Genomic DNA, 22,857 nt, shown 5'->3' on the forward strand with positions numbered 1-22,857 from the left:
ACAGGAAACAGGCCGAGTGTCTGGGATTCCCTCATGACAAAGCGTTCAGCTACGACGGCGCCGCAGGTCAGTGACTCGTCCAGCTCCCTGACGTGTTTCTGTGAAATCTCTGTGTGAAGATACAGGTGTAGTCAGGTGGATAGAAAACAATGCCCGTGCAACTTAATCACACTGAAGTGACCCTCCTCTCCTCTCAGATTTTTGTCATAAGAAGTCTTCTCCAGAGGCCAAGCAGGAAGAGTCCTGAGAGGAGATGATCAACGTGCTGAACCACGAAGTGACGATGTCTGGGAGAAAAGTCATTCACAAATAAAATAAAAACAGATACTGAAGCCTGAACGTGTTTTTCTTTCCAGAGGCTGCAGAACATTATAAGATCATCTAACACTTGTTACCACACACAGATGTCTCTATCTGGTTTTCTTTGGTAATATGGGGAAATGTACTAACATCCAGATGTTTCCTAGATACCATAATTTCTTATGTCCTTCATGAATAAACACCTGGATCAGAAACTCCAGTGCTGTGTTGACTGATGAAATTAACTTCAGACAGAAATTCATTAATAAGTGACTGTCTGCAGTAACAAGTTTTTCAATTTTTCTAAAACAGCTGTTTATTCCTTTATAGATTAATCTTCTTACTCCAGTGTAGAATTTCATTGGGAACAAATGTGTTTATGATCCAGTTCCCGGCAGCAGAGCTCCTGTATGAAAATTACATGATTACACAATTTTGTAACAACATTTACAAATATTTTAAGCTTATATTTTGAAATGTTGAAATACTTTAAATGATGTTATGGTTGATTTTAGGGGCAGTGATATTATTTAGTAGCTGGAGTTTCTTTCCCTTATTTCCAAAAATCTCCTTCAGTCATTTCAATGTGTTGTCTGTGTCTTTTCAAGGTTGTCTCTTCTTCCTCTGAAAGATCAATTCTAACCATTAATGTATTTATTTCATCCATAACACTAATTTATTTAGTTATATTGTTTTTATTATTTCATTATCACCAAATATAATTTCTCCTGTTGTTTTCAACAAATCATAAAATATGTATGTAATACATTGTCATTTAATTTCCAGTATCTACTTTTCTGTGTTTTGTTACCTGCTAAATGGATTCTCATAATGGTTTTAAGTCATTTTAGTTTCATTTCAAGAGTTGAATATTGCTGTATAAAATACAGACTTTGTGTTATCTTATTTGAAAACTGGGAATATCCATTTATATATATATATATATATATATATATATATATATATAGATATAAAGATAGTATAATTGAAGATTAAGGTGACAGTGAAAGCACAGTGACATGTTATTGACATGTCATGTCCCTCAACTATCAATTGGTGCATCCTTCATTGCTGAGTCATTTTCGTCATTTGAGGTATAACATATATATATATATATATATATACACATATTGTATATTTATATTGTATATGTACACATTATATATATTTGCTGTATACCTTTTTTTATTTATCTTTATACACAGTCAATTTGCGAAAAACTCATGTTGTTGTTCCTCCCAACAGCAGGTGGCAGTAAAGCTCCACCCCGTGACGTCTAACCAGCTCGTCAAGAAGACGCTGTGTCGTAACTTCCCCCAGATATTCAACATGGAGTGCGGTCTGAAGCTCAACTTCTGGGAAGACGGACCAAAGCCCGGGCAATTTTATTCTTTCCCCGGTGGCAGCAGCAGCAGTGGACCGGGAACAGCATGCGGGCCGGTCAGACACACACTGTGAGTGATCCGCTCCAACAAAATTGGAGCCGTTTACCGTTAATTCAAGCCGGAGCTCCGCTGTCGGTTTCGGTTTGCGCTCCGCCGCTGTGCTGTATCATCATGGAGGATGCTAACTAATGCTAAGCTAACAGTCGGTTTACACTTGTTCTTCCAGTTATTGCTCCTCAGCACAGACACTTGATGACTTTTTAATCATTAAATGAACAAGTGAGAATTACTATTGACGATTTTAAAGCTGTAAATACCGCAGTTTGTTCTGTTTGTCTCCGTTTTGCTGACTAATTGTTAGCTGTGGTAGCTTGCCTCATATTAATTATATTTTCCAGACCTGAAACTCGGACCTAACTAATCTTAACTCTTCTGGAAGTCAAATTAATGTGTTTTAAATTGTATTTATTGTATTTTTTCTTGTTATCTCACGTAGGAAACGGATTAAATGGAGCTCTGAGTGACGTTGATAGATTTATTATTTACTCGGATGATGTTCCTAAAATTAGTAAATATTAGGAACATCATCCTAATACATCTGTCCACTGGGTGAACTAAACATCACAAACACCTCAGAATAAAATAGTTGGCACAGTTTAAGCTGCTTTAGTGAAACTACGGTTGAATCACCTTTTTAAAACAAACTGAATAGTCAGTAAACCGTGACTGGATATTTAATATGTGTAGCAGAACTTGTGTTGAAATGATAATCAATATTGATAAATCTGCCAATTTTTTTTTTTTTTTTTTTGATTAATTGTGCAAAATGCCCACTGCAGTATGGTGATTAGATATCTTGTGTGGCTAACACCAAAATCCAAAAATAATATTCCACGATAAGATAAGGCCCAAAGAAGTAGCAAATTATCACAAATCTAAGACCCTGAAACCATCAGGTGTTTCGAATATTTGCTTGAAAATGACTTGAATGATTAATTGATTATCAAGTAGCTGCTGAGTAATTTTTTATTTTTTTTTTACAAATTGATTATCTGATTAATTGTTGCAGTTCCAATTATGACATAGCACAGAATAGTATGTGTAAATCTGTATACACTTGTGAATGAAATCTGGAGATCTGACAATGTTTTTACATACCAATTATTTCCACCTATAACAGTGGGGATGGTAATGTTTTCAATGTTACTTGGAACTTCCACAGAGGTGGTCTTGAGTACTTTGGCAGGTGCCTGTCTATGAACAGATTTTGTCACCGTGATAGTGTCACAACCTGTAAGATACAGTCATGAAACTTTACTGCTTTGTATTGAGATCAAAATGAAGGTTGAGTTTGAAAATCGGTGTGGTCTGTCAACATTGACAGTGTAATCCCATCTCTAGGTCTCTAGTTTCATCTTGTCTTAATTTTAAATTGATCTAATTTAATTTAATTTACACAATATTAATATATGTTGTAATCAAAGTGCCCAAAGTTAATAGCAGAGATGACTGCCTCACATGGCCCTGCCAATATCAGAAAGTATTCATTACATCTTTATGAAAAATAATAGAGCTGCAAAGATTTATTGATTACTCGATCGAGAGAAAATTCATCTGCGACTATTTTTGATAATCAAACATTTCCTGGCTGCAACTTCTCAAATGCAATCATTTGATACTTTTCTTTGTCGTATCTGACAATAAACTGAATATATTTAGGTTTTGAGGTGTTGATCAAGTAAATCAAGCAATATGAAAACATCACACTGGGCTGTGGGATCCATTATTTTACACAATTTTCTTACATTTTATTGACAAAATTATTAAATTGTGGAAATAATTAGCATGTTATTGAACTGCAACTTGAGCTTGAAGAATGAGTTGGTTCAATGTTTTCTTTCTGAAATGATCAGAATGAGAGCAGATATTTGATTTAAATCATCAGTGCAGCACTAAAACAGCAGACTGTTGCTGAGGATAAAATAACCTCCTATCTCTCTCTACAGTAACCCAATGGTCACCGGGACGTCGGTGCTCGGTGTGAAGTTCACCGGCGGCGTCATCATCGCGGCAGACATGTTAGGATCGTACGGCTCTCTGGCTCGATTCAGGAACATCTCCCGCCTCATGAAGGTGACGATCACTGCTGACAAAATGTGAGCTGTAGATGTGAATGAACGTGATCTGTCTGAGCAATACTGAAGAGGTATTTCTGTTTCAGGTGAACAGCAACACCATCCTTGGAGCTTCAGGAGACTACGCCGACTACCAGTATCTCAAACAGGTCATCGAACAGATGGTGTAAGTTGCTGATCTCATACCAACACAAATGCGACCCATCTTTGTCTTAACATTTTTTTTCTCTGTGGTTCAGAGTGTCAAAATACCTATTACAAAGTATTATGGTCTTCTGTTTTAAACTGTCTAACTTTCAGATGTCAGGAGACAGTTGTAAGGAAAACTGATCCACTGTTCTCTCTCTCTTTCAGGATCGATGAGGAGCTGCTGGGTGATGGTCACAGCTACAGTCCGAAGGCGGTCCACTCTTGGCTGACCAGAGTGATGTACAACCGTCGCAGCAGGATGAATCCTCTGTGGAACACCGTGGTGATTGGAGGTTTCTACAATGGAGAGAGGTGAGAGCTCAGAATGGTTCCTTCAGTCTGCTTGTGTGGTTTTTACATGATAATTAACCAACCAAACTTCTGTCTAGTTTCCTCGGTTATGTGGACAAGCTGGGTGTGGCCTATGAGGCTCCCACAGTGGCCACTGGCTTTGGAGCATACTTGGCTCAGGTAAAGAGTTGTGCTTCTCTTTCTTTTGGTGACATTTAGAGACAGTGTTTCTGTTTGAGTGCAGCTTATGTTATGTAATTAATGGAATGAAAAAGAAACAGTTAGTGTATGGGGGTGTGTGTGTGTGTGTGTGTGTGTGTGTTTGTGTAGCCTCTGATGAGGGAGGTGTTGGAGAACAAGGTGGAGATCACTAAGCAGGAGGCTCGGGACCTGGTGGAGCGCTGCCTCAAAGTGCTTTACTACAGAGACGCTCGTTCCTACAACAGGGTGAGTTCACTTCACCTCTCCAGTAACTGATCTCAGGTCTGCTGTTTTAAAGTCACACCAGACTTTAAAGACCCCTGAAAATCTTTGCTTTGAACCTCTCACCTGGCTACAGTGATGTCATGTGTACTCCATGACACTGTGACATCACTGTTGGGTGTGGTTACAGGTGCAGAGAGCATTTCTGACAAACCTCTAACCACACACACCAGTGTTCCTGGATGCAGTCAGAGATGAAACAGACAAACCCTGGTTTTCAGCTTCAGCCTGCGATTCAGTTTGCAACAACACTGATAGTATGAATCCTTCAAGTAATAAAGCACAGTCCACAACATACAATATATAGAACGATTCTTTAACAAAACCATAAATGAAGAAATTGTTGATGAAACTGTGCAAGTCAGGGGTGAATTACTTGTTTATATATAGATATTTATTTATTTGGCAAACAATTATTTATTTAAATAGTTGTTTTTATTCAAAATGTCAAAGTTTTATTTTTTCCAAAAAGCTGAACAAGAAGAGTAAAACACAGTGCTGTTACCTTTGACATTTTTACACCACAGAACTGCACAGAAAGTTATTTTGACAGTTTGAAGTGGATGTTTTATTTGCTCTGAATGACTGATGTGACAATTGTTTTCTATTTTAGCATGAGATTGCCATAGTAACAGAGGAGGGCGTGGAGATCATTGGTCCTCTGTCTTCTGAAACCAACTGGGACATCGCTCATATGGTCAGGTAGGGTCTAAAGTCACAGCTCTGGACCCTGAGAAACAGAAACAAGTGCTCCAACAGCTATATACATGGTTTCCTCAATACTAAGACGATGCCACAGTCCTGCACGGGTCCGATGTTACAAACCCGGAACCACCCTGTTAATAAAACACACAGTCACACACTTTAAACTCATCCAGGTTGTTTTTACTCGAGGTTTACATGATGCCCTGTCTCATGCAGAAGTGTCAGTTAGCTCCCACCTGTTGATCTAATGCAGAGACACAAAGACAACTGATGATGCAGTGATCACTGAATGCTGCCGACAGTCAGCTGCTGTCTCAGTTCTGGACTGATGATAAAAGGAAGTCGTGGGAATTCACACAAAAAATTGGTCTGGTTTAGATGTTTTAAAAAAAAAAAAAAAAAAAAAAAAAAAAAAGTGTAGTGTAGTTCACCTGCTGCTAACCTGCATGTATTTAATTTTTTACCTGTGAATTAAAATGAAAATATTTGTTTACCCCACATCTCGACCTGGTGCAGGACACTCCCTGAAATCTTCGATTAAATTAAACGACAGGTGCTATCCCCCTTCCACATACAGATGTAGTCTAGCAGTTACTTGTCATTTAGGACTAACATATACATCATGTGCTGCAGCTACTTCACATTCAAAATGTTGTGGCTTTGATCAAAAAGGTGGCATCTGTGGGTTTTTACCTTGAAGCAGATGGAGGGATTGAGAATTGATAGCTTATTGTCCCTTCAGCAAGACAGCATAGCTTCATCAAAGGCACATATACCACTTGGTAACATATAATAGATGATTGATTGAATGAAATAGATAAGAATAAGATAAGATAGAATTCACCATATTTCTCTGTTGATACAAACCGTGTCCGGATGTTTTGTAATGAAAGAGTCTTAATAATTCAAATTTTTAAGTATTTCTGATAGTGTTTCCTCTTGATTCTGGCGTCACTTAGTATTGACTCGTGTCTCTGTTTCTCTGCAGCGGGTTTGAATGAAGACGAGCTGCGACTGATGAGGCCTCGCTCTTTCTCTGTTGCATCACAACCAATGACCGCTCACATGCATCTTATCTATTACAGTTTAGGTTTTTTCTGATGTTCAGTGTCTCTTTTGTATAATGGAAATAAATGTCATAAATCAAAAAAAGCTTGTTTTCTGTTTTTTCTTGTCTTGTGTGTTCAGATTTGGTCACCTCCCAAAAGCTGTAACATTAAAAACATGTACATTTCTGCCCAATTAATTATGCATCACACTATATTTCATATTACTTATAGTTGGACAGCACTATTTAATAACTATTTATAATGTGTTGGGTGCATTTGATCAGTGTTTTGTACATAGATTTTGAACCATTTCCAGTTTATATCTCATCAGAACTGGGCTTTTTTAAATATACATACATATAAAATATTTGTTTCATTGTAATTCATACTAAAATTCTCAGTTTCCTGATAAAATGGTTTTATTTCCCCTGAGACATTAGATAAATAGTAAATTTGGTCCATAAAATAATCAACAATACAACAGTAAATAAAAAGCATTTCGCCTTATGTTAATATAGATTGCATATGTAAAGCTAGCCTATTTATGTTTGTGCCTTCTCTGTTTGTCTCTGAATTGTATAATATTTCAACAAAGAGACACGTTTAATACATTATTAAATGTTTATTTGAAGCACTTTCGCTTTCATTGTCTAAACAGGCGGCTGTTGCTATGCAGATTTCACGAGATAAATTCATCTGCTTTGTAACTGGGCAGACCAGGAAAACGCGTCCAATCAGAATAATCCCTGTCAGAAAAATAATTCTGCTCGACGAATGGAATTTCACCCACTTTTGGTATCCGGGTGGATTTGTGACAGCGCACCAATCGGAATAGACGTCGGCTTTGTAGTCAGGCAGACATAACAAAGTCGTCCAATCACAAAAAAATCTGAAAGGGGATTTTTGCTGTATCTTGGCTCAGGTACTTTCTTTTTCTTTTTTAAAATAATTACTCAAATAGGACTCACTGAACAGATCATACATTAATAACAGAATAAATTAACTGTCATTGGGAATTATTTTGAAATTAAAAATAGCGTCTTAAAATATATTTAAGGGGTGTTTCAGTGCTTGGTAGCTAATGCTATCAGATAGCAACTAGCTAGGCTAGTTAGCTAGCATCTTATGGTTCGTAGCGAGCTTGTAGCTAGCCATGTCGGAGCGCGGCAAACATCAGCGTTAGCTGAACGATCCTGTCCTCCTCCGTTAGACGTGGTTCTCTCCGTTTCTAAAACGTTTGTCTGGTCTGCCTGTATTAAAAACAGCTGACGTGTTGGGGTGTCGCTGTCTCAGGCTGCTAATGCAGAGGGTGTCTGCGGTCAGATAGCCTGCTAGCTGGGCAGTAACATGTTGCTGGGTCGGTGTGTGTTCATAGTAAATGTCAGGCACATGACTACCGGCGCTACGCCCGCTGTAAACACGGCCGTCAGGCATGACACCGGGAGCACTGCGGTCACATTTTGGCCGCTGACACGTTTGCATCTATGGCTAACGTTAGCGGGTGTGAGGAGTGAGTGTGGCCGGCAGCGGGCTGTGTTTTGCGCCACAGAAACATGCCTCCCGCTCCGGTAGTAGTAGTAACGTTTAACGGCACCGTGACAGCCGGCATGTGTCTCTTCCCGGCAGCCAGCTGGCCTTTTTTAGCGGTTGTTACCGGGCTGAAATCTGAGCTGAACAATGTGGTGTAATGTTAAAATGCAGTGTGCAGCTCCGGCGCGTCTGCAGGTGCTGCAGTACCGGGAAAGAGACGGGAGCTACCCGGCTGTCTGTCTCCGGTCAACAGACAGCACTGTCAGACAGGGTGTTACGCAGGGTGCGTGCTAGCATAAAAAAAAAATCTTTGAAAAGCATTGAATCCACTGTCCTCAAAAGAGGGTCACGGGGTTTTTAAAAGTCTGCAATTTTATTTTCAGAGTAAATGTTTTTTTCTCTCCTGCTGTGACAGTAACAGCTGGACTGTCAGGAGACAGATGTGAGGAAGCTCCTCCACTCAGAATGTGTTGATTTCAGCATAAAGTTAAATTGGCAAATTAATTATTTATTTTTTGATTATTCAACCTCATACAGAGGCTCTGGCCCAGAGACAAGAGGGGTCTAGGGGCCTGTTCGATAATCTATACAGGTCCAGGTCACATATGATTGTTAAATCCAGCTGGGCAGTACAGACAGAAATGTCATATTAATATAAATAAATTCATGTACTAGTAAAATAATTACAGGTGTTTTTTTTCATGTTTGTTTTCAGGTGTGACTGTGAAACAGGTATTGAACTGTTTCTATGTGATTTTAAAAGTCTTAAATTCAGTTTTGTGAACACTGCAGAAACGTGCTCAGAGAAATGATCCAGCTGTGAAGGAGTTAGTCTTTTAAGTTTGAAGGTTATATTATCAGTGTCTCCACAGGTCACCTAGAAGTGAGCCCTGAAAACAGTAGTTCATTGTGTCAGGGATGGATGTGAAGACACTGACAGAGTCAAGCTGGCACACGACCTAGTAGCAGCTACCATAACAACCAAGGTCATAAAGATATGATAAATGTAGCATCCTGATGGAGGGAGTAAGCAGTCATAACACAGGGGCCCCTGATTCGTTGTTTAGGAGTTGGTTCCCTGTTGACTCTTCACACCTGTATGGAGAGGTGCTGGGGTCCAGTGAAGAGTATACTTGTTGGACCTGTAGTGAGTTGTGTTAATACGCCTTGCAGGGAGGTTGAGCTACAGAAATGGGTGTTAACTTAATAATTAACATCTCTTTTCTCCTCGATGCACCGAGCTTCAATAAATACACGTTGGTATCCTGAAACTTTATACATCACAAGTTAATTAGCTCACAAACTCTTGTTATGCAACGACTGACATGTTTCCAGCACTGAGTTATCTACGTGTCTAAAAACTCTTCTTCACGTTGCTGAGAGATTTTTAAAGTAATCTTTATCTGCTTTAACAGCTTATATGTTTTTACAGCTGCATAATTTTCCCCGAACAAAAATCTAATACTATATGGTCATAGGTGGACATGTATATTAAATTTAAGACAGTATATATTCACACTTAACTGTGACAAAATTCTGAAAACATGATTTTAATTTGTCATTTTGGATCATTGTGTGTAGGGTGATTCAATCAATTTCAATATGAACCTATACAGCATTAAGTATACAACATGTGAAGGGGCATAAATGCTTTTTAATTATCTGGCAATGTGTCAGGATGTTTCCCCAAAACTCAGCTTGACAGTTTGCTATCTGTGGAGACTCAACTACAACTGTGAATGAAGGTCTGCTGGTTTGAACTGAATTTGTTGGCACAGTATGAGTTTATTCTAGCAGCTATTTCCATTTATATACTGATTCAGATTTTTTTTTATTAGTTTTTTATTGTTAAGAAAATAGTGAAAAAAGGCCAACACTAATACTCAGTACCCAAGATGACATCTTCAAAGCAGCCCCAGGGAACCAGAGTTTTTTTTATGATTCTTCCTCATGAAACAATAAATAGATTATTAAAATTATTGCTGATTGATTGAAAAAATGTCAGTTGTCAGTTTATGTTCTGTGAAAATCTTAATTCAAAGTTCAGTCACTGTTTCCTCACATATCAGTGAGGGCAGATCTCACTTATCCTGGAAATAAATGTGGACGCAACCTTTCTAAATGAGTCACGTGGATGTGTTTGTGTTTGTGTCGCTGTGACCCCCCTCAGATGGTGGTGCTCAGCACTGGTTAGTTGGTCCAGATGTCGGAGGACCAGCGGCACCCACGGGCTGAAGCCTCCCGTCGGGGGGAGGGCAGTCTGGAGGCAGGGGAGGGCGACACTGAGCCCAGCATGCTCCTACAGAAACTCAAGAACAACATCTCGTAAGTCGATTCTGCTGTCAAGATTTAAGGCCTTGAAAGTTTTTGAAACTGAATGGATGTTTTGAAAGAACAAATTTTTCCATTTAGGTCCAAACACACAGCCTGGACTGAACTAAACAGAACATTAATGTCTAGCTTATGGGCACTTCAGTTCATTAAAGGATCAGTCTGTAGATTTTCCACCTCAGTTTTCAGGACACACCTGTTTCCACCACATCCTGCTCATCTCTGACTAAACATGAAGAGGTTTCTGATTGGTGTGCTCTCTGTCTTGCAGTAAGAGTGTTCAGACCAAAGTGGATCAGATCCTGGTAAGAATAACACTGTTGTCCTGTTTAGTGAAACCTGTTAATGACACACAGCAGATCAGTAATGTATGCAGCTCCCCTCATAGCTCAAGTGTGACCTGTTCTGTTCTGCTTTAACAGCAAGACGTTCAGCGTTTCTCTGACAATGACAAGCTGTACCTGTACCTCCAGCTGCCCTCTGGACCCAGCTCTGGAGACAAGAGGTCAGCGCTGCTGCTGTTTGACAAAGAAATGTTTTAATCACATGTAATTTGACAGGAATACAGAAGTGTGTTTGCCACTGAACTTAGCTGTGTGTGTGTGTGTGTGTGTGTGTGTGTGTGTGTGTGTGTGTGTGTGTGTGTGTGTGTGTGTGTGTTTGTGTGTGTAGTGGTGGTGACTCCAGCTCCTTCAACACTGCCGACCAGCTTCACACCTGTAATTGGATCCGCAGTCACCTGGAAGAACACTCAGACACCTGCCTGCCCAAACAGGACGTCTATGAGACATACAAGTGAGAAAACCCACACAGACACACAACTTACGTTTTCTAAAGTTGTTGTCGGGTCATGTGATCTCTCATGACTCTGTGTCCTCCAGGAGATACTGCGAGAACCTGCAGCATCGTCCTCTGAGCGCCGCCAACTTCGGGAAGATCATCAGAGACATTTTCCCCAACATCAAAGCCCGGCGGCTTGGAGGCAGAGGACAGTCCAAATATCCTTTGACCCGGACACACCCGACTGACACTTTAGATTTTGGTTCTTTCTTTTCTGAGTGATTTGAGTTTTGTTGATTTTTCTTGACAAAAACTGAAGAAACTTTGTTTTTTTGTCCTCCTTTTCAAATCTTCTAAGCATTTTGAAGCTGCAGGAGTTGCCCTCGTTGTATTACACATGGTTACAGGTGTGTTTAAGGCTAAATGTAAAAGGTACTTTGTACCTGTTCTCACACAGCGTCCATGTGAAAGATGATACAGGCTGGTTTCACTGATCAGGAGCTGCAGTGTGTGATTCTGCAGGTGGTTGACTAAGACTTGACTCTTGCTGTGATGATGTAGTTTGATACCGAGGCCTGGTGCTCACAGGCTGCACAGGTCAGTCTCTGTCAATGCTGCTGGTTGAATTCCCTAACCTGCCCGGCTGATACGTACTGTTACAGCGGCATCAGGAGGAAGACAGTCCTCAACATGCCTCTGTTGCCCAACCTGGACCTGAAGAATGACCCGGTACTCACACACACATTCACAGATTCACACATTCACACACACATGCCACAATTGCAGTCTGAGTAGAAGCTTCTTGTTTTGTCCGTGGTTCCTGGGTGTGATATGTTTTGTTATGTATGATATGTTGTTTGAAGGAGTGTGTCTTTTTATTTATTTTAATTCCATTTGTGGTTTAAATGTGAAATAAAAACGTAATGCAAAAATTCTAACGGAAATCAGACCCTTAATGTCCATGAACATCCTCTGGAGTTGTTGTAGAAGTTTCAGCTGAGTCCTGCTGACATTCCCTCCTCTTCATCCTCGTCGTCCTCAGGCGGAGCTGACCGAGCTGGTCCAGACCTACAAACAGGAAGTGACAGAGGCGGCGTGCGAGCTGATCTGTGATTGGGCACAGAAGATCCTGAAGCGTTCCTTCGACACGGTGGTGGAGATCGCTCGTTACCTGATCCAGGAGCATATTGTCAACCCTCGATGCAGCCAGGCCGAGCTGGTCACCTCCGCAGCACTCGCAGGTCTGACGCACACAAACTGTCTTGATTGATGAAACAAAATTGTGTTGCGTTCACATCTGCTACGACATCAAATACTTCTGAAGAGCATTAGATGTACAAGCTGCGTGGTTTTTAGCTCAAAACCTGCAACTAAGACAATCTAACATGGATGTGGAGAAACGGATCATGGGTTTCTTCCATATTTAACCTCCTAGGACCTGGCGTCCACATATGTGGACCTCACATTTTGGGTTCTCTAGCCCACAATACTAACTTTTTCTCAACAAGGGCCTGGTGACCACATATGAGGATATTATACTGCCACTCAGTAATCGAAATTTAAAACTAATGTCCTCGTATGTGGACATCATTTTTCTCAGGTCCCAATCAGCCTATATAGCAAAGAATAGAGCTCGGGTCTTAGGAGGTTAAGGTCTCAAATGCAGCGACCGAGGTTGTTAGTCCTGTCTGATGTCACATTATGTCCCTCTGTGGTCCATGACAGTGACACGGACCATCTGCTGCTGTTTGTCAAGAGATGATTGACTCATGTTTGTGTCTGTCTGTGTAGGAGGTCCAGCCAAACCCCACAAGGTCATCAAGAAGACGCCGGTCATCTCTAAAGCTGAGGGTGATGGAGCTGCAGATCAGAAGGTGCTCACTCGTGTTTGTGTTCAGTCACTGACCACAGTCTGTCTGTCTGTCTCTGCTGCTCACTGCTTCCTGTCTGTCTGCAGAAGGAGCTCGGAGACTCGTCCACCTTGTCTTCACTGAAGCCGTCATCTGGAGACAAATCATCAGCAGCCAAACCCTCCGCCCTGGACACTCCTCCTCCCTCTTCCTCCTCTTCCTCACTGCGCCCTGCGGTAAGTCAACACCTCGGCATGTCTGCACCTGTGTCCACCTCCAACACCGTTTATTTCTTGTACCAATTGAAGTCACTTTGTTTAGTTTTTTTCCACAGTTATCAATAAACATATCAATAAGTGATATAAAAACTGATTGTTGATGTGGTGCAGGTGGAGGCCTTCATGAAGCAGTTACCCAGAATCCTCCCTCGGAGCTCCATCCCTGATAAGACCCAGCTCTCGGTCCGCTCCTCTCCGCCCTCGCTGGCACCCAAAGACGCCTCAGGTGTCGGGGGGGCATCCGGACCTGGAGGTCCGGCTGCAGCCGCTGCCGCTAGCGGGGGTGGGGTGAAGGTCATTGCCATGGCGACGCTGCCCCAGCAGCAGGGCGGGCCAGTCCCATTGATGATCCTGCCTCAGAGCTGCCTGTCCTACGAGAGGGAGAAAGTGGTGCCACCTCCACCACCACCTCCTCCTCCTCAGCAGCATCACGCCCCAGCAGCCCCCACCTCTGTGGTCCAGAAGGTACGAGGGAATGCCAACAAGCGCCCCCTGGAGGTGGTGACATCAGGTGGTGCATCAGGTGTGTCCAGTGGCTCAGCTGCCAATGCTCCTCCGGTGAAACGAAAACGTGGACGACCGAGAAAACCTAGGCCGGAGGACGCCTTGCCTGCTCCTCCACCTCCTGCTGCTGCTGCTCTTCCTCCTCCGCCCCCACCTCCTGCACCTCCTTCACACCCTCCCATCATCACCTCGCTGACCGGCGGTGTCATCCAGAAAGCCTCTTCCTCCGCGTCCTCTTCCTCGCAGCCAGTACTGGAGCTGGTAATTCAGGACCAGTCTGGGCTGGTTCTGAGTCAGCTGCCGGCGGTGTCAGAGCACCGCGGGGTGGTGGTGCAGTGTCAGACGAGCGGGGCAGCAGAACCAGACCGCCACAGCCGGCCGCTGCTGCTGCTCCAGAGTCCAGGGAACCCCAGCTGGGAGCTGGCTGCGTCAGGTCGGACCCCAAAGGTGGAGGTGATCCAGAAAGCTCCGAGACCGAGCAATAACAACAGCAGCACCACCCCTCCACCTGCAGCACACCTCCACCCTCCTCCTCCTCCTGTTCCCCTGCCCACAGTGCATGAGGAGCGGGGGGAGGTGGAGATTACGCTGACGCCAATGGAGCTGTACATCAACCCACTGATGCCTCCTTCCACCTCCATCTCTTCCTCTTCTTCTGCTGCTCCTGCTCCTGCCCCCTCCTCCTCCACCTCCTCCACCACAGTGGTGATGAGTGAGGAGGAGGATGGGGGAGAGGGCAGCAGCACCTCCTCAAAGAGAGAGGGACAGTAGCTCTCATCACTCTTCTTCCTCCTTTGTCTTTTTTATCAGCCCTCCACCCTCACTCAGCTTTTACCTCACCTGCAACACAGCCCCGCCCCCTTACCTCTCCTCTTCCTAATTGGTGGAAATCCCAGATTGGTGACAGCAGAGAGCCAATCAAGGAGGATAAATGAAGCCAAAACCTCGACACGCTGTCCTTCCACTGACTCCCATTGCACTTGTAAACAGACTGGATGCTGTTAGAAACCTGTGATACTTTAACTGCATGTCTGTCTGTCTGTCTGTCTGTCTGTCTGTCTGTCTGTCTGTCAACTGTGGCTGAAACCAGGACAACCACTGCTCAGGTGGAAGAGCCTGAAATCATACCTTCCTCTTTTACCTGGCTTTCTTTCTTCCTTGCCTCCTTACCTCCGCATTCTCCTCCCATTCTCTGTGCTGGGGTTTGGTCGTCTGCTTCCACTGCTTCAGATCGATCGATTTGTAGAAAAAAAAAAGGACATATAAAAGAAAAGATGTAAAGGAAGGAGGAAAGGTGAAAGATAAGAGTAAGAGGGGAAGGAGGTGTGTAGACGGAGTTCAGCCTGAAGTCGATAGATACAGTAGGTACTACGGGTCAGAGCCTTGAGAAGGTTCTTTGTGCTAAATATGAAAGAAATGACCTCTTTAACAGAGCTTGTCCTCGGTTCACCTTCAGTCCAGCTCATAGAAATACTGGAGGAAAAAGATTTGAGGATGTGAAGCAGCTGCTGAAGAGTGACTTTTTGACTGAATGTGAATCGAAGCTCGGCTCTGCTCTCCTCTTTAAAGAGCTCCTCTGTTTTAAACAGCTTGGGTTAGTTGTGTTGTTATTAGTGTTGGTTTAGTAGATCTCTCTCTCTCTTTCTATCTCTCTCTGTCTCTCTCTCTCTCTCTCTCTATCTCTCTCTGTTCTCTCTCTCTCTCTCTCTCTCTCTCTCTCTCTCTCTCTCTCTGTGTGTGTCTCATAATTACCCAACACCCAAAAATGGTGTAAAATGAGCCATTACATATGAAATTAGGGATAGTTTTTAATAATTTATTATTTCACGTTATTTATCAGAAGCACCTGCAGGTCAACAATGGTATCACATCATTTGGTCTTAAATTAATTTCATAAAATTTAAATGACTTTAATGAGAAGATTTTATTTTAATAAATTAAAAAAGGCACAAAAACACCTCATGTCGGTGACGGGTCTGTGGCGGGCGGTGGCCACGTTTGTTGTAGAGTTGAAGGCTTTCCGTTTCATGCCTGTGATCGTCAGGGTTGGGTTTTATTTAAATTAGCTGTAACGAGTTGATTCATTGTTTAAGTCATTTTCAAGCATCAGTTCCTAATATTTAATGGATCCAGGTCCAGACGCACAAATTATATAATGGTTTAAGTCGAACAAAACTAGACATTTAATGACTTTTTAAAAATAGTTTTCTGATGTTTAATAGACCAAACGGTTATTAAAGAGATAATGAGCAGATCAATTGACAGTGGTTTTGAATCTTTCACTGATTTAAATGACAAGTATCACAAGCAGCAGATGATACTAACTGTAGGCCAAGGAAGATTCAGCGGCTTTGTCTCATTCTCTGTGAGAGTTAGATGTTCAGACTGATACCACTTTACGTCTGTACAGCTGGTTAGCTTAGTTTAGCATATTGCCCAGCTGGTCACAAAATCCACCTCCCAGCTCCTCTAAAGTTCACTGATGAACCTGTTGTATTTTATTTGTTTGTTTGAAATAGTCCCACACACTAGTGCTGCAACCAATGATCACTTTCAGTATCAATTTATCTGCTCATTCATCGATTTTCAAAATATTTGCAGATTAATGATTGACTCATCATTGTAGCTTTACACACATCTCCTGTAAAACAACTTTTGACATTTCAGTTTCCATGTGCATTAAACAAACATTTAAATATATGTTGTCCGTCAGTGCTGGAGAATATAACTGTCGCACATGACCTTCATGTAAAGAAAGCTGGAGTTTTCAAGTGTTAAATTTGGTCTAAGTTCAATTGATTTACTGTAAATCTAGAAAACAAGATAATACATTTTGACAGGAAGTTCTAAAGAGTGTACTAGAGAAAGTACTAAAGAGGTACTGAGATGTGATACCCAGCCCTTACGACCACAGCGGGACTCGACAGTGTTTTTTCGTTTGAAGTCTAATCACTCTTTTACCCTGAGAGTGAGACGCCAAACATGTAAGACTGATGTTAGCACTTAATTTGCCACAAAATGCCCCCCACGTCTTCATTCACCCCCCAGCTGAGCGCGCTGGGATAAACAGTTTGGTGTAATGTGCTCGTCTCGTTGCAGCCTCCGTAAACGGAAACAGAAGTTTGAAATTTGTCCTTTCCTGTTGAAGACAAAGGCTTCAGCTCAGGCACAGAGAGCAAAGCACAAAGTTAGTTGCCACGTGTTCACAATGGGCTTCTGTAGCACTCAAGTTTTAGCCTACATAATTAGCCTGCTTAGCTATTGTTGTACGTTGCCATGCGCCCTTTGCACTAACTTCCTGATCACTGTCTGGATCAGCAATGTGACATGACCATTCAGAGGTCCTGCTGTTCTTTCTGGTTCCTGTCATTGACACGAGCTGTGAAACAACAGAAAATCCCATTTGACTGTAAAATGTAAGAAAATGGTGACATCTTCACAGTCCAAAACAACAATATCACGTAATTCTCACCATTGAAAAGTTGATATTTGGTCATTTTTGGTATTTTTGCTGGAAAATGAACTAAAACAGTCTATTATCCAAATAATTTTCTGTCAGTCGACTGATCATTTTAGCTCTGGACGAACTACCATTAATTTAAGTAGAATTTAAGAAGAAGCAAGAATATTAACATCTTGTGACGACCAGGAACATGTTGGAAATTGTTTCATGTTCAAACTTAAAACTATGTCATATTGCTGATGTTTGTTCTTCGCCTCTGCCAAACTGCCTCTCACTCTGCGTGGGGGCATCTTCTTCATTGTTGGTGCTACAAACCGCAGGCCTTGGTGTTGCCGTCTGTCCTTGCAGTTTTCCATTCTGTCATCAAATTTTTACAAAAAAAACCTTTTTGTCGAGGTATGAATACAGCTGTGTGTGTGTCCTTGTTTCCCTCTCCGTCCTGTGACAACGAGAGCTTCAGGTCAGTTAAAGGGACGCCGAAAACTTTTGACTGTTAAAATCATACTTGTTGCATGATGGGAAAGTGAGTTTCAACACTTGTCCTTTGCCATGAAGTGAGTGTAGTCTAGCTTAGATGCTTGCTACTACAGCACTCCCAATAATTTATAATTAACAGGAGCACTGATGATGGTAATATGTAATTTTCTATCACTAAAGTGAAGTGCCAGTATGTAAACTTTTTTCCACAAGGTGGAGAAATGCCTCGACTAAAATGTCTCGGTCTCCCTTTAGGTGAGCCCCAGCCCTTTTCAGACAGAACTGAAACAAATGAAAAGTTGCACTGTTAAAAAGTTAAAACAAGAAAGTCCTTGTATGTTATGAATTTATTGTTATATGCATTGAGAAAATACATTGAGTATTTATGAGTGATGTAATGTTCTGCTTTATGCTTGCACTCAGCTAGAGACCGACCACGCAGTGTCGGCTTTATTTTTTATTGCAAGAATTTGGTCAAAATAATGCTTCTCTTTTAAACTGTTCAGTAGAGAGTTTAGTAGAATAAAGAGGGAAATACATTCTGTTATATTAAAGTTGCAGTAAATGGAGAGCAAAACCAGACGGATGGTTTAAAGCAACATTTCACTTGATCAGTGATGTTGCTTGAATTGAACTTAATTGTATGACATGTATTCTGATGACAAAATCTGACTCATGACTTCACTTGGACCTGATATCCTCCAAAAAAAACCCCCAAAGATTTAAATGTAGGTGTGCAACCAGTCAATGACATTGAATATCACATTGCACAAGCAGGATCGAAAGGTGTAATTGTCAGATCTGCAGGCAAATAACAGGATGTTTAGGACTTGACACACAAGGATTAGGACTTGGAGTTTACTTGGGGTCTTGACTTTCAACAACTTAATGGTCTTTACTCTGGACTAGACTAATATCTAGTTCATGTTGACTTGGGAAGACTCGAGATTTGTTGTTGTTGTTGACTTGGGAATTGACTTGTACTGTTGCTCTTTAGTTGGGATTTGTTGGTTGTGACTTGGGACATTGGAAGGGACTTGTTCTTAACTTCTTGGATAATATGACAAGAACTGTGTTTGAACTTGACTTAGGACTTGGTCTTGATTTAGTACTTGTTTTTGACTTTGGGCTTGTTAGTTTTGACTTTGGGCTTGTTGGTTTTGGCTCAGGACTTTACTCGGAACTGTTCTTGACTTGGGACTTGTTGGTCTTGATTTACTACTGTTGACTTGGTACTTGTTAGTGTTGACTTGGGACTCGTAGGTCTTGACCTGGGACTTGTTGATCTACACTTGTTGATGTGTGATTGTCAGTTTCAGAAAGAACATCCAATTATAACTTCCTTTAAAAGATTCTGAGGCCTTGATTCGTCTTCAATTCTGTAGTGTCCAATAAATGAGCGCAACTCATTGGACAAAGTTACCTGTTGGGCTGTTCAACAAGTTGCTGTCATTAGCTGGAGATCTAATTTTACTGTCTTCACTTAATGACTGGGTTCATAATTTCAAACTGTCAAACTGATTTCGTAAAGCCCCATCAGAGGTCTGCAATTTCATTCAACTGAAGTATAAGACTAACAATATTTATCCAGAAAGCAGATCAGATGTATCCCAGAGCCAGCATCAGTGAAATGTTGCTTTGAGCGTCTTGTTGGGAATCTGCTGTCAATGTTCGGAGTGACACCTGAGGTGACACACCAGCTGTGTTCCCTCTGCAGGACCTACTGGGCTAAACTTGGCAAACTGGACATATGAAATAAGTTTGGTCAGGAGCTCAAGAAAGGGTTCAGGGCAAGTCAGTGATGGAGGATGTCTCAGTTTGGAACAGTTTGGACCACTAACAGCCAGCTGGACATGCAATGTTTCCTGTGGACACTGGTTGAATGTTTGAAAATGGACTTGAAGTCCAGCAGCTCCGTGGAAATCTGCATCTAAAAGCAGTTCAAAAATTAGTTCAGCTTAGGTCAAATGGGATGAAACCCTGGTTTTGCCCACTTTGGTTCTTTAACTGGGTGACCTAGGCTACTGAACATATACAGTTTCCTTTAATAATTGTAAATGTTTGGAAGGAGCATGAAAAATGAGCAGCACTGTGGAATTTAAGACCTAACAGAAATCAGAGAAATGGCTCAGGGAAAGTCAGAGATAGGACTTTGGTCACCTAACTGGCCTGACTGGGGAAAACTGCATCAGCTGCAATGTAAAAGTCAAGTTCAAGTTTGAGAAATGGCTTAGAGGAAGTCCATGAGAACAATAAGCCCAAGTTTGGCTCTTTGGACCTGTGTCTGAAAGACTGGCATCACTCTGGAAGTCACTTTCCGGAGTGGCTGTGGCTGTCAGGATCTTAAAGGAGTTGAGAAATATTTCACAAGAAGTCAGTGAAGACAAGAAAACTTAATTTTTGCTCAGTTTGGCCCTGCACTGGGAACGTCGGTTTGAAGGTGGTGGTGCTTGTTGGAATCTTTCACTGTGGAGCCATGTCGCTCAAAAAGAAAACAAGAAAACAAAAACAGACACGGGTCAGATAATCAAAGATAAAAGGATCGGGATTCGGGTAGCAGTGCATTGACCTTAGAGGATCGGACTCAAAGACGCAACGTCCTCTGATGTCACTTCCTGTACTGGATCTGTTTGTGATACATCATTTTTAACTTCACATTTTTGCTAAATTAATTTTATAGTCACTTCGTCTGATCTCATGTCATTATTATTTCACAAATGTTCCAACATTCACCAGGTTTTATTGATGTTAAAATGACGCACAGAGAGACATTAAGTGTTGTCCATTCACTTTTGATTCAACCAGCACGAAACCAGACTCATCAAAGATTTTTTTAATGGAACAGTTTAGTGAAGATGTTTTTATTCCCTAAAAACGGGTTCTCTCAGCCTGAAAACCTCATGCAGGTTCACAGGAAGAAGACAATTCTCAACACGTGGATCAAGTGATCTCTAAAGTTACAAAGTCAAAGGGAACTAGATTTGTTGTTTTATATCTTTAAGACACATCAACTCACCTTGGAGTCTCAGGGATAGCTTCACAGTTTTTCAAGTCGGTCTTGGACAGATCCCATCCAAATGTGTTTTCAAAGTGGTGGAGGACAAAATCTACAGTCCTGGTTCTGTGAACAGATTTATTCAAAGGTTTAAGCAGAGTTTATCTGAGGCTTCAGCAGTCTGAGTTTGAGACAAATCACATAGATAGCTTCCAAAGTTGCAACCTTTTTAGTATAAAATTCCCTCTTTTTGTTTCCCTGTTGAGTTCTAAGGGAAGGAAGATAGATAACCACTTGATTTGACTAATTAGCTAATGTGAAGCCTAAAATTAGCTCCAGAAAAAGACTTGAATTCACATTTAACAGAAAGACTGTGGATTTTGTCCCCCGTCACTTACACTAATGTATAAGTTGTAATGTTCATTTGACACCTGACTCTTGTTTTAGGACAGACTTGAAAAATAGTTACCTCGTCCTTTAATATCTTCTGGGTCATCATCCTCCGAGTGTCGTTAAAGTCACCTAGTCATGTGAGAGTTAATCAGTTAGTCAGAATCCAATTAATCAGGTTGTGCTTTCAAACCAGTTCACAACTTCATTAATTGGACGTTACACGAATGACTCGGCAGTGACATCAACGTGTGAATGACCCAGGAGAGGTGAAAGCAGTGTCTTCAAAAAATAAAACAAGAAATTCAGTTTACTGTTTTTTATCAAAACTAAATGTGAAAGGGAAGTAAAACTAAATTAAATTCACTTTAAATTTACTTTATTATTATTTTTATTCTCACTGCAACAAAAAAAATATAAACGTGACGCAGATGAAGTCTGATGAGTGGACTGAAGGTGAGTCAGCAGTTTTAGTGACAAGATGACGAGACGTTTGTACGATGAGCTGATCCTGGTCAAACACTGCAGTTAATGTGGTGATGGTGGTGGTGAACTCCCAGTCTAAGCTGGAAGTGGTCCTGTTTTCTGTCACAGACCCAGTCAGAGTTTTATAATTGAATTCACTGGAGCAGTTTTTTCTTCTTCAGCTCATGTTTTTGAGTCGACAATAAAGGGAACTGTTTTTTTTCTCTTTCCCTGAGCATTCCAGGCGCTGCTACCTCGCAGGCTCAGGAACTCTGGGTAGTGTAGTACAGTCCTCCAGACCAGTTTGGGGGTTATGGTCCAGTTTTGTGTCCACAGACTCATCAGTGAACCTGAGTGGGACTCTGACATCAAACAGCAGCACTTGGAGCTTCATGCTGTGATTTTCTGTTCACTCTGAGACTATTTCAATCAACTTGTTTTGCTGTCAGTGTTGCTATTAATCCAGTAAGAGTTTTCTTTTTGTTAATTTATCTGTTTTGTTTCCTGTTGCCGTCTGTTGTTGCTCTTTCATACAGTTGTACAACTTGTTGATGTGCAGATTTTATTATTATTATTCTTACTGTCGCTGTTGAGACTTTTTAAATCTATGTTTGCTTTATGGGAGACGCAGCGGCTTCCTGCATGGTTTTCCTGTGACTGTCTGTTTTTGTATATTATTCACTTTAACAGTTTGGAGAAATGTTAGTTTTTCTTCCCCTGTAACCTGCTGCCTGCTGGCTTTTTTTTTCTTTTCTTTTTTTTCTTTTTTGCACTTCACTCCTGAAATTCTTCATTGAAGTGGGAGGACGACATCGGTCCAACCGTGAAAAGAAAATGAACCGTCCCTCCTCTGCCCTTTGGTTTGGATACCAAATCAGTGAAATGCACCTTTACTTTACCTATGTGAGTTTGTTTTGTTTGTTTGTGTGTTTCTGCTGTTTGTTGTGACAGAGGACAGACTCAGAACATTAATGTGAATCTATTTTCCTACGCTGACTGACTGGAATAAAGGATGTGACGTTCACTGGCAGAAAACACTGATTCTGCTTCTGCCTCTATTCCTTTTTCTTTCCTCTTTCCTTCCCCACTTTTCTGTTTTGCTTGCCTCTCATTTCACTTCCTTTCCTTTTGCATTCTTTCCTTTCCTCTTTTTGTTTCACATCCTTTTTTTCTTTTCCTTATTATTTGTTTCTTTGTCCTCATTTGCTCCCTCTTATTAATTTTTTGTGTGTGTGTCCTTTACTTCTTTTTCTTTGT

The 22,857-nt window shown here is 41.3% G+C and overlaps 3 protein-coding genes across 3 annotated transcripts in view; all 3 read left to right on the plus strand.

Annotated features, from left to right (window-relative positions):
* LOC111647349 (saxitoxin and tetrodotoxin-binding protein 1-like) overlaps positions 1-332 on the plus strand; it is a 3,720-nt gene extending 3,388 nt beyond the window's left edge. Inside the window, exons 5-6 of the mRNA XM_087171338.1 lie at positions 5-66; positions 198-332. Coding sequence (XP_087027464.1) covers positions 5-66; positions 198-247 — 112 coding nt within the window. The 3' untranslated portion in view covers positions 248-332. The remainder of the gene's footprint in view (positions 1-4; positions 67-197) is intronic.
* A 1,262-nt stretch (positions 333-1,594) lies between these two features.
* psmb4 (proteasome 20S subunit beta 4) lies at positions 1,595-6,640 on the plus strand. Its single transcript, XM_023396957.2, has 8 exons — positions 1,595-1,754; positions 3,692-3,818; positions 3,907-3,986; positions 4,175-4,321; positions 4,399-4,480; positions 4,631-4,747; positions 5,397-5,485; positions 6,477-6,640. The coding sequence occupies exons 1-8, from the start codon at positions 1,630-1,632 to the stop codon at positions 6,487-6,489; spliced, it is 780 nt and encodes a 259-aa protein (XP_023252725.1). The 5' UTR covers positions 1,595-1,629; the 3' UTR covers positions 6,490-6,640.
* A 781-nt stretch (positions 6,641-7,421) lies between these two features.
* rfx5 (regulatory factor X, 5) lies at positions 7,422-22,641 on the plus strand. The gene is made up of 11 exons (XM_087171339.1): positions 7,422-7,459; positions 10,238-10,392; positions 10,670-10,703; positions 10,821-10,903; positions 11,071-11,193; positions 11,280-11,396; positions 11,829-11,907; positions 12,221-12,419; positions 12,970-13,052; positions 13,136-13,264; positions 13,418-22,641. The coding sequence occupies exons 2-11, from the start codon at positions 10,271-10,273 to the stop codon at positions 14,579-14,581; spliced, it is 2,133 nt and encodes a 710-aa protein (XP_087027465.1). The 5' UTR covers positions 7,422-7,459; positions 10,238-10,270; the 3' UTR covers positions 14,582-22,641.
* The last annotated feature ends 216 nt before the right edge of the window (positions 22,642-22,857 follow it).

This window comes from Seriola lalandi, unplaced genomic scaffold (assembly GCF_002814215.2).
Source record: "Seriola lalandi dorsalis isolate HSWRI2012SDOR001 ecotype SW California unplaced genomic scaffold, Sedor1 jcf7180002054985, whole genome shotgun sequence".
Classification (NCBI taxonomy): Eukaryota; Metazoa; Chordata; class Actinopteri; order Carangiformes; family Carangidae; genus Seriola; species Seriola lalandi.

Bases quoted from the DNA above. Each gene is read 5' to 3' on its own strand.
- psmb4 (XM_023396957.2), top strand. From the start codon at position 1,630: ATGGAGTGCGGTCTGAAGCTCAACTTCTGGGAAGACGGACCAAAGCCC. The intron at 4,322-4,398 runs GTGAGAGCTCAG...ACTTCTGTCTAG, and splicing joins GGTTTCTACAATGGAGAGAG to TTTCCTCGGTTATGTGGACA. The intron at 4,481-4,630 runs GTAAAGAGTTGT...GTGTTTGTGTAG, and splicing joins TTGGAGCATACTTGGCTCAG to CCTCTGATGAGGGAGGTGTT.
- rfx5 (XM_087171339.1), top strand. From the start codon at position 10,271: ATGTCGGAGGACCAGCGGCACCCACGGGCTGAAGCCTCCCGTCGGGGG. The intron at 10,704-10,820 runs GTAAGAATAACA...CTGCTTTAACAG, and splicing joins CCAAAGTGGATCAGATCCTG to CAAGACGTTCAGCGTTTCTC. The intron at 11,397-11,828 runs ATATCCTTTGAC...CCCGGCTGATAC, and splicing joins GGAGGCAGAGGACAGTCCAA to GTACTGTTACAGCGGCATCA.